Source organism: Hyposmocoma kahamanoa, unplaced genomic scaffold, assembly GCF_003589595.1.
Source record: "Hyposmocoma kahamanoa isolate Upper Pololo Valley unplaced genomic scaffold, ASM358959v1 88, whole genome shotgun sequence".
NCBI classification, from domain to species: Eukaryota; Metazoa; Arthropoda; class Insecta; order Lepidoptera; family Cosmopterigidae; genus Hyposmocoma; species Hyposmocoma kahamanoa.
The window spans coordinates 10,974,831-10,985,253 of NW_020654466.1; the positions used below are offsets into that span (position 1 = coordinate 10,974,831).

Here is a 10,423-nt window from a genome sequence, read left to right on the forward strand (position 1 = left end):
CAGTACAGATTCCTCCATAGGAATCATGCCGACAACATTTTAAAGATTTGGGTATACTCACTGTACCACGTCTATACATCACGGTATTGCTAACAGGACTTTTAAAGCGGAGAAGAAACTTTGAGACAAATTTAGAGAAAGGCCACTAGGAATAAGAGTTTAAAAAATGTGTCTTTGAATGTACGTAATGGTGCATTCTTGGTTGTGAACTATGTCAAAGCGCCTTTTCCGTAAAATGGTAGGATCAACGACCAGTTCTTTATGTTTTTAAGTAAAATGCAAAGAACGAAAAGTTGCCTTGCATCTAGTTCTTACTTAACTTATAATCTAATCTATTAGAAATCATCGCTAACCGCGAGAAGCTAAAACAAAAAATATTACGAACACTACAACGCAACGAGAATAGTGCGCACTAAGGGGTCACCCTTCGATCTGATCGACCACACTAACGACGTGAAATCGTTTAGAGCCGCTCATAAAACGGTTATGTCACGCAATAAAAGCGAGAACCGACTAATTCACGACTTTCTGGATGCAAACAGATCTAAGCTAGGAGCTGTGGTTATCGAGATTCGAAAATGATGCCGCCGGAATAAACTTATTTCAGTGTGGTCAGTAAAACACCTTAATAACTTCGAAACGACGTAACGACTACAACCGACTAAATCACGAATTATTTTTAGTGTAATCAGATCTAAGCTAGGTGTTGTGGTTCTCGAGATTGAGAAACGGTACCGCTGGAATAAGCTTATTCCAGCGTGGACAGTAAAACACCCTTATAATTATTGAACGGGGCGGACCGACTAAATCTAGTTTTTTGCGACTAGAACCGACCAAATAGCGGCTTTTTTTTCTAGCCAGTCTAATTTCCAAAACTCGACCATGGTGACGCTGGAATAAGGCACACGTTTCACTTTGGCAACACGATATGGGCTGTGACAATGCTTATTGTGAGTTTTCGATGACGTCAATGTCGATGGCGGTCGAGCTGAAGGCTGGCTGAACGACTGTCTTTTTTTCCATCCTCTAAGGTCTACTGCCGATCGGCGGCGCCAGTGTGGACGGCTTATACATCATCATTATCCATCAACAACCCATTGTTCGTTCCCGTGCCCAATAACGGACTGTTGGGCACGGATTTCCTTTAATTAAAGTAAACCTTCTTCGACTTGCAGAATTCATAACAATGTTTTCCATCACCATTTGCGAGAAGTATTGCTATTAAACATGCACATAATTATGTACGTAACTTAGAAATTACTTGAATTTAAATTTGAAAAAACCGTGTCAAGAGTCGCTACAACGAAACAGAATAATGGAAATAACAATACATATTTTGCAACATGCATGGAACTAATACTTAAAATTAATTTTAGCTTTAATTGCGAAAAAAGGAAGTGTTTCATGTAAATAGGTTGCATTTATAACACAAAACTTTCAATCAAGGAAGCCAAACTGAAAGATTGAGAACATATTTTCTAAGACACGCAAAACCTCATTAAGACTGTTAGAAGGTATCAAAATTAGAAAAACTATTGTGAAAATATAACGTCAATGTACTTCATAAAAATTATACATTGTATCATACTATAAAATGTACCTTACACAACAAATTATGCTTAAATTTAATTTACCACTCTACTCACGAATGAATAACAACGTCGCGCCACTCTATATAATCACCTCAATCGTCGCCGCCGTTTTGGCGGTGACATTTGAAGGTCCATATGTGCATTCTCGAGAGATTTCCTTTGGGAAAATTTATTCAAAAACAATTCTTCGTAAACCGAACTGTTCACATTAGGACTAAGGTACTTTGATATTTCTTGATAGAGTTGCTTCTTATACGCTTCTTCGTTGCCGGATGTTTGTGTAAGAGTCGATTTTTTGCCAACAGCAGGATTACAAAAAGATTTTTTTAACTCTGCTATATTCTGAGAGTTTTGATCTATTTTTTGTAATAAAAGATCTTCCATCTTCTGTAATCTGGTCTCCAAGACTGAAATATAAGAATCAGGCGTTTTTAAAGTCTGAGTCTTTTGGAAGTGAGTTTTACTTTTAACCATGTCAGCCTGTGGTGCAAACTTTTGTTGTTGTATTTTATGTTTATGATTTATATTTATAGTACCTGTATTGATTTGTACATCATTAGTACCATTGCGTTTTGCATTGTTTGATTTTTCAGGCAACTTCACCACCTTGTCAATCTCTACTGTCTTTTTCGAACTGCTTTCACTCTTTTTATCTGGATCATCAAGTTCATCTAAGCAAAACTCGATCATATCCCTTAACTTCTTATTAAATTTCCTTTTCTCTTCAATAGCCGCTACTCTTTCTGGTGGTATTTTATTTTTCAAAACGGATGTATTTGGGGAAGTTGATTCAATAGTTCTATTATTATTATGCAGTTGTTTGATTGGTGATATTTCACAAGTTTGATTAAGAATATTTTTCTTGGGTGTAGACTGTATTGAGATTGGTTTACTTTGAAAGTTGCATATATTTGCTGGTACAAAACTTGATATTTGTTCATTAGGTGCAGTATCAACACTAACTGGCAAAACTTGAAGATAAACTTCTGTATTTTTTTGTAAATCTTGGGATTCTAATAAAACTGGTTTTGATTCAATAAAATTATCATTCCCTCCAGTAAGAAAATTTGGTTGGTAGTTTTGAGATGGTTCCAGTAAGGGCTGGTCATTAACTGCTACACTCATAGCTGTATTTGGTGCTGTATGTGGTTGGTATGTGTTTGGTGAGAATAAACTAAATATATCATTGATTGTAACAGTATTTGAACTTTCATCTGTTAGTTGCTTATCTATGGGATGAACAGGGTCCTTCCTTTTATTTCGCGCACGCAGCACTAATGATGGTGACACAGGTTCAAGTTTACCATGCACCTTTACTTGTTCTGATATTGTTTTTTCAGATATTATTTTGATTTTGTTATTTCTTTTAGGCAAATTAGGTGTCTCATTATTAGTATTATGCAAAGGTTTAACATCTTCTTTGGGTGCTATTTCTATTTCAATTAATTTACTGTTTGGTTTTTCTGATTTATTATTGTTATTCGACAACGGCGACATAACTTTTAATGGACTAACTGCTTTCACTTTTTTGGGTATTGAGAACTTTTTCTCCTTCCTTCTTGGAAGTGTTTTATGACTAAAAGTAGTGAAACTATCTGATTTTCTTATTTCCTGGTATTCATCATTTTCCTCATTCATGATTTGAGTTTCAGTTTTCATTGTGTTGAGTGGATTGTCAATCAATGATTTTACAGTTAGTAGTTCCACTTCCGAATTTGTCAAAAAATCTCCATACTTAACTGAATAATTGGCTTGCTTTTCACTACAAGTCAACTGATCAATCTCAATATCTTCTGGTGTGATTAAAGACTGCTCAGGATCTGGTGCAGGTTCATTACAATAGGGCCCATTTTCTGTAGGCACTGCATCAAACTTCAATTTGTCTTTCTGAAACGATTACAGTAACATAAACAACATTTACATATGTTAGATCCAACAAGAATTTATAAAGCAGCATTTATAATTATAAAACATTAAAAGCATTATTAGTTGATGTGACAGAATAGGCATGTTATTTAAATAGTATTACAATAATAGTCACAAATTGTAAAAAACAGTACCCAACTCATATTACCTTAAAGTTCATAAAATTATCATCTTTAAAATGGTGTTGACACACCACTCTATTCTTAAGCTGCGAAACTTTGAGATTGAGAAATTCCAGTTTATTAGCATTAGTAAGCCATTGGTGACATCGTACTTTGTCAAACACCGGAAAATGGAATAAGTGGGTTTTCCCATCAGACCGAGCCGTGCAATTACCATAGGAACATCGGCAACCACCCATCTTGATGATTCTGAAAATGTAAAAGAAAAAATAATACATTAGTAACCATGACAGCTGTGTACATTTACTATTTTTATTTCATTAAGAAGAACACCTAAGATACAAAAGTTAATCAGTGTGTAGTGTCCTTCATTCTAAAACAGCATCGAGAAAAGTTACAATAATATTAAAATCCCAATACAGGTAAAACACAAAATCTTGACCTCCATTAGCCGATTTGGCTTTTTAGTGAAGTTTACGTTTAAACCAGCGAAATGTTGCACAAGTAGATATGTGCAGGATGCTGTGGTAATCTAATCATCCTGTCCACATACAAACAGCTCTGTTTTATTAATGTAAATGAAAGTCAATCACATTTTATGCTATACAGGTTCAAAGAACATAATATAAAAATTCCAACTTTTTTGCATTAACAGCATAGCAGCCTTCCGACTACACTTATCATTACTTGTCATAATACTAGTGTTTTATATGAGAATATAATAACTAAGAAGATTCCTAATCAACCCATCCAGAAAATTTATAAATGTAGGCCAAATACGAGGGAAACCCACAACCTAAAGTAAGACTTACCGTGAACGATAGACGAAACTTATAAAAATACCACACAACAAAAGATCGACTACGCCTAACTTGCAAAAAAATACACATAAAAATCACATACACATGATCAGCCGACGTTGTAATTAAAATTACAAGTAACCAGTACAGTTCCTAAAACATTTGCTCGATTTCAACACAATCAACACATCTGTCTAAAACGTCAAAAACGTTTACAAAAATCACAAACGTCACATTGACGCGCGCGTCACTGACGCGGTTTTTTCTTGTTCTTCTGGCTTTGATTATAGAACTTTTTAATACGAGACTAAAAATGAACACGATGAGCTCGATATGATCTTGATTGTATTGTGTAGATACCGTATGTCAATGATGTTTGCTGTACGTACTTAGAGGATGGAAAATAGTCTAAGAGTCGTATTCTAGAACTGTACTCAATGCTCAAGTCAGGATTTGAGTAGACTTGAGTATGATTTCAAGCACTGGAAATATGACCCTAATGGCAAGGCCTTGAATATGATTTTCAATGCTCACTGCAATACTCATGTCCTGACTTGAGTACGCTCAAGTCAGGATTTGAGTATGGTTTAAAGCACTCGAAATCATACTCAAGTCCCTGCCATTAGGGTCGTATTTCCAGTGCTTGAAATCATACTCAGATCCTGACTTGAGCATTGAGTAGAGTTTTGGAATACGACCCTCAGTGTATGCACTGTATGTACGTACATATAGTCAAGATCACATAGAGCTCATCGCTTTGAACTTTCGACCTCTTTTATCGTAAGTGACACAGCGTTGATGTTAAATCTTAAGTGTAAAGCTTAGAAGGTGGGAAATAAAATAAAGGAAATGTACAGTGACGTGCTCTTGACCCTAGCTTCTGAATAAACTAATAATTTTAGAGTTTCATGGGGTTATGCGCGCAATATTCGACTTTATCATTATAATTGTAGAGATTATTGTTGTCTCGTTCACTCTCACGTGATGTCCCCAATCACGACACGGTTCGCCTTCTCAATCTTTGTTCGATCGAACCAAAAAGTCAAGCAATCGATCAACGAGTTAACGCATCAACGGATTAACGGACCAATGAGTCTATCAACAATTTTATACTACGTGGTAATTTTGTAAGTTTAATCTGTTTTTCGGTATGTTGTGTTTATTTAAGAGTGCAATAGCTAATATTAAAATATTAATGAAAAATAAATTTGTAATTTTGAATGCTCATAAGTTTTTGTTATGTATTTTTGTTTTGTAACACTGTTAGTTTTCCTAGAAACAAATTTTAGTGTCCTAAGTGTGGTTTATCAATGATACATTTCACTATAGACACATTAACCATCAGCAGGAAACAATAAAAGCTAATTGTATAATTTGACACTTTTAAACGCCATATGGAAGTATTATGAGAGACGGGTGACCCGTTAAGAATATAATGATGTAATTTAATCTGAGTTGGGAGGCCTGGAGACCTAAAATACTAATCTTTGATTTAGTTTACGCTCCAGCTTTCCACAAATGTACTTTGTTCAGTAAAATATTTACCTAAGTTCTTCATAAGTACCTTGTTTTAGTACTATTATGGAAGGAAAAACAAACTATTTTTATTGTATGTCGATATTTTAAGTACCCAGAGCCTTATACAGGGAAGAAGATACGTGCAAGTGCATGTGTATGTGAGTGTGTATGTATGTATATATTGATGTGTGTGTGTGTGTGTTTGTGTGCTTGTATATATTCACTTTAATTTGTGATTTCAATTATTTTCTCAGTGTTATCACAGCTTAATGTTTGTAAATGTAAGTTGATTTTCTTTTTTACTTCATATTTTGACAAATCTAGTTAAATACCTAGTTTTTTGTTTACTAAAGTATACACTCTGCCTGACCGAAAACGCGAAAATCTTTGAGCAAATGATGTTCTAACTGGAAGCGAAACACAGACGGTGTAGGGTCTTCTCTTATAGTTCATACTATTGAGGCTTTGGGGTTGTGTTTTAGAGTGTCGATGAAGAGTGATGGAAGACAAGTAAAGCTGTCTACTACTTTCGGTTGGGAATAAATTGTTTTTTTTTAAAAAAAAGCAGATTTTTAACATATTGGTCACGCTTATGGAATAAATAGCCGAACTTGTTTAATTTGAATCATCCTCGACCCATTATTCATCCAATTACTGAGCTCAAGTTCATTTGTTTTGTCAATTTTTGTAAGTTCGTAAAGTAAAAGTATTTAGAACTATGCTTATGAGAAACACCAAGAAGAGACATATTTTTAATTTTTTCCATTGACCTACCAACAAATGGACTTCGGGTCTAATACAAAAACCACGAAAAAGACGTCCGAAGTTAACCTATACAAACGTAGTGACGTAACGAAATATAAAAAACTAAAACATTTAATTTGAATTGTAACGTCATTGCAGTACTGCCTAAGTTTGCTTGCAACAATTTAAGGACCCAAAAACACCATATTCAGCTTCTACTGGAAATTTAACAAAATGCACCATATTTAGCTTCGACTGAAAATTACTTGAACACAAGAGTAATGGAGTAGCCTTTATCGTAAATATTAATTAATTTTTATCTATATTATTATGTCGAATTTTGTGCAAATTCACTTAAAGAAATAATAAAGAGTTAGGCAGATACAAACATACAAATATTACTACAAATGTGAAAGTAAGCGCGTACTATAAGAAATGTACTGATATTCCAACTAAACGTAAACCGTAATTCTGAAAACCGATTTAGTTTAGTTTTGTAATCTTCCTAAAAAAATACATTTGACATTTTATTTCGTTAGCTCTTAATAAAAAATATTTTTTTAAATAAGATTAAAATCAAAGTGACTCTATAATTCCTTTGTTCTAAATATTTCAATCGCTTGTGATTCGAACAATTGAAAATGACCAAAAAGTTTATATAAGCTTCTTGAAATTGACGTAATGAGTCTCTTTCCATCTTTTGCGCATGCAATGTGTAGAAAAAGGACAATTAGGTATTTGATTATTTTGTGTGCTTTTGTAAATTAGTTTTATGATTCATTTATATATAAATTAAATACGATAAAACTGTACAAAATAACACTTTTAAATGAGAACTATGATAACCCAATATATTTGTTTAGTGAAAATATGGTACAAAATCCTGTTTTTACACTTTACAGCGGTAATTTTTACAAGTTATTATTATATGGTACTGCGTGATTGACAACCGCGCTGTCACTCGAACAAATGAAGACTGTTGCGTGATTGACGCTCTGTATGCGATTTTAACGCCCTATAGGTGCGGACACTTTTTAGCGCGAACCCGACGCATTTTTATTTTTTATTATTTACTTGTAGATCAATGATTTTTTCATTTTAATTCAATATAAATAATCAAATCCGACTATATATATGTTGAAATGTTCATATATGAAGAAAATTTGACCTCGATGCTAATAAACCAACTGTCAAAAGAAGAAAAAATAAAAGCATTAACGCAATTAATAATAGAACGTTAGAACGTTGTAACCTATATACTAAATCTATGGTTGTAAGAAACCTAGCCCGCACACATTAAGTGAGGCAAATTGTAGGACGCCCTATGGGCTTACACGAGCGAGCGGGCTGTCAGTGCTCAAGGTCAACTTCCACCGCGAGCAGCTCAAAAATTTTTGCTAAAAATGACGAATTGTGCGGTAATGGGGTTTAAAAATAGATCAGACAAATATAAAATAGACACTAACATCACATTCCACAAGGAAATAACGCGTCTCAACTTGTATTTTTATATAAATATTCACTAAAACAGAAAATTAATTTCGTTGCAACAAGATACGAAAATGTTGCAAAGTAACGGGTTTTTTCTCCCCATTTTGTTATTCTGTTTCAAAATATTACGTAATTTTTTAAGAATAGGCAATATCGCGACAGTTGCAAAATTTCTACAAATGTACACCGCCGCAACAACATTGTAGGGAATTTACGTTAGCTATTTTTACGAAATATATTTAGTATTTGCCTTCATTAGTTTCATGTGAAAAATCATTATTCTTGTTCATCATACACTCATTTTAAAAAATTGTCTTGCCCAGACTTAAAAGTTCTTAACTAAAATTATTTCAGGAAACTAACTCTGACTCATCTGAGTCATCGTCAGTTCTCCAGAATTGTGTATAAATAACTTTCAGGTTCAGGTTCTTAATTGTTATCGTGTACTTTTCATGTAAACATACCCACAAATAATATCAGGCTATTTATATATTCAAATTCGATAGTCGCACTTAAACTCGCTTGTAGGTTTTTGTTCATAAATGAGTTAAATAAGAATTGGGTAGTATTTAATAAGGTGCCTACAGATTTGCTCGACATTGTCGATCAATAGTAACGATTGAGAATTATAGACGTTTTCGAGGAGTTTTAGAGTGCTTATTACGAATGTAGCATTAATTTCTAAATCTAAGATGGTTGACAACAAATTTCAAAAATGTATTTTTGGTAAACCGTAAGGAAATGGCATGTATATCTGAATACAAGATGGGGGACATGACTTCTAATTCTTCTTCTTCTAATTCTTTGCCATCTTGGATTTAGAAATATGTGCTATATTCGGAATGAGCAGCCCCTAATACCTTGAAAACGACACCCAACTTGCCATTATTCGAAAATCGTGCCCGCCATCTTGGATTTAGAAATTAGTGCTATGTTCTTAATGAGCACCATCATGTCATGTCCGCCATCTTGGATTTAGCAATAAGTGCTATATTCCTAATGAGCACCCCCAAATACCTCGAAAACGATCCCCAACTTGCCATTATATGAAAATCGTGCCCGCCATCTTGGATTTAGAAATGAGTGCCATATTCGTAATGAGCACCCCCAAATACCTCGAAAATGACACCCATATTGCATTTATTTCAAAAGTCGTGTTCGCCATCTTGGATTTAGAAATAAATGCTATATTCGTAATGAGCACCCCCAAATACCTCGAAAATGATACCCATATTGCATTTATTTCAAAAGTCGTGTCCGCCATCTTGGATTTAGAAATAAATGCCATATTCGTGATGAGCACCTCGAATACCTCGAAAACGATTCCCATATTGCATTTATTTGAAAAGACGTGTCCGCCATCTTGGATTTAGAAATGAGAAAAGTCGTGTCCGCCTTCGTGTATTCAGATATAAATGCCATTTCCATAAGGATTACCAAAAATGAATTTTTGAAAATTCCTGTCACTTGACGTTGTCGATCAACAGTAACGATCGACAAAATCGAGCATATCTGTAGGCACCTGATCGACAGTAACGATCGACAAAATCGAGCAAATCTGTAGGCACCTCTAACTTAACGATGAGTTAAGCAAGATACAATTTCCCCACTTTTGAGGGAAATGTTATTCCATGGCATCATTATTTGCATATTTGTGTGCGTGCCGACGAGCGTAAATACAAATTGCTTACGCCTACATGAATTTGATTTTTGCCTCACTTGTGACAGTTCGTTTTTTATGAAACTATCATTCTATGCGTTATTATTCTAAGGGTTGTAACATACACAATTCAGCCTTTCTGACAAAATTTTAGCTTTTTTTCTCAATCTATCGATAAAATTATCGGAAACCCGGTCCGGGTTCGATTCCCGGCCCGGGAAGCGAACCTGGGACCTCTGCGTGGCAGTCCGGCATGGTAACCGTTCGGCCACGGAGGCATTGTCACGGCTGGCCGTCCCTGGAGACGGGCAAGCGGGATTTTAATCAAGTTACAACCCATTAACGCCCGAAATCGAGGGCAAAAATTTAGCACTAAATTTGTTATAAATCGTGTTTATGTATGTTTATTGTTTCCTGATTTAGACGATTCGATTTGCCTTTCTATTGAATCGATTTGCATGAGAATTGTATTTGATTTCATTGAAATAAATATAGGGATCGTATGCACTTAACACTCAGAAAAAACACTCAGAAAAATGCAAGAAGACGTCGGTTCGAATCCGACCGGAT

At 34.6% G+C, this 10,423-nt stretch overlaps 1 protein-coding gene across 1 annotated transcript; it reads right to left on the bottom strand.

Moving 5' to 3' along the window:
- Positions 1–1,664: 1,664 nt before the first annotated feature.
- LOC113235921 lies at positions 1,665–4,557 on the bottom strand. Its single transcript, XM_026471843.1, has 3 exons — positions 4,453–4,557; positions 3,667–3,889; positions 1,665–3,479 (listed from the first exon to the last, which is right to left on the bottom strand). Exons 2-3 carry the CDS (start codon positions 3,877–3,879, stop codon positions 1,680–1,682), a joined length of 2,013 nt encoding a protein of 670 aa, XP_026327628.1. The 5' UTR covers positions 3,880–3,889; positions 4,453–4,557; the 3' UTR covers positions 1,665–1,679.
- Between the last annotated feature and the right edge of the window lie 5,866 nt (positions 4,558–10,423).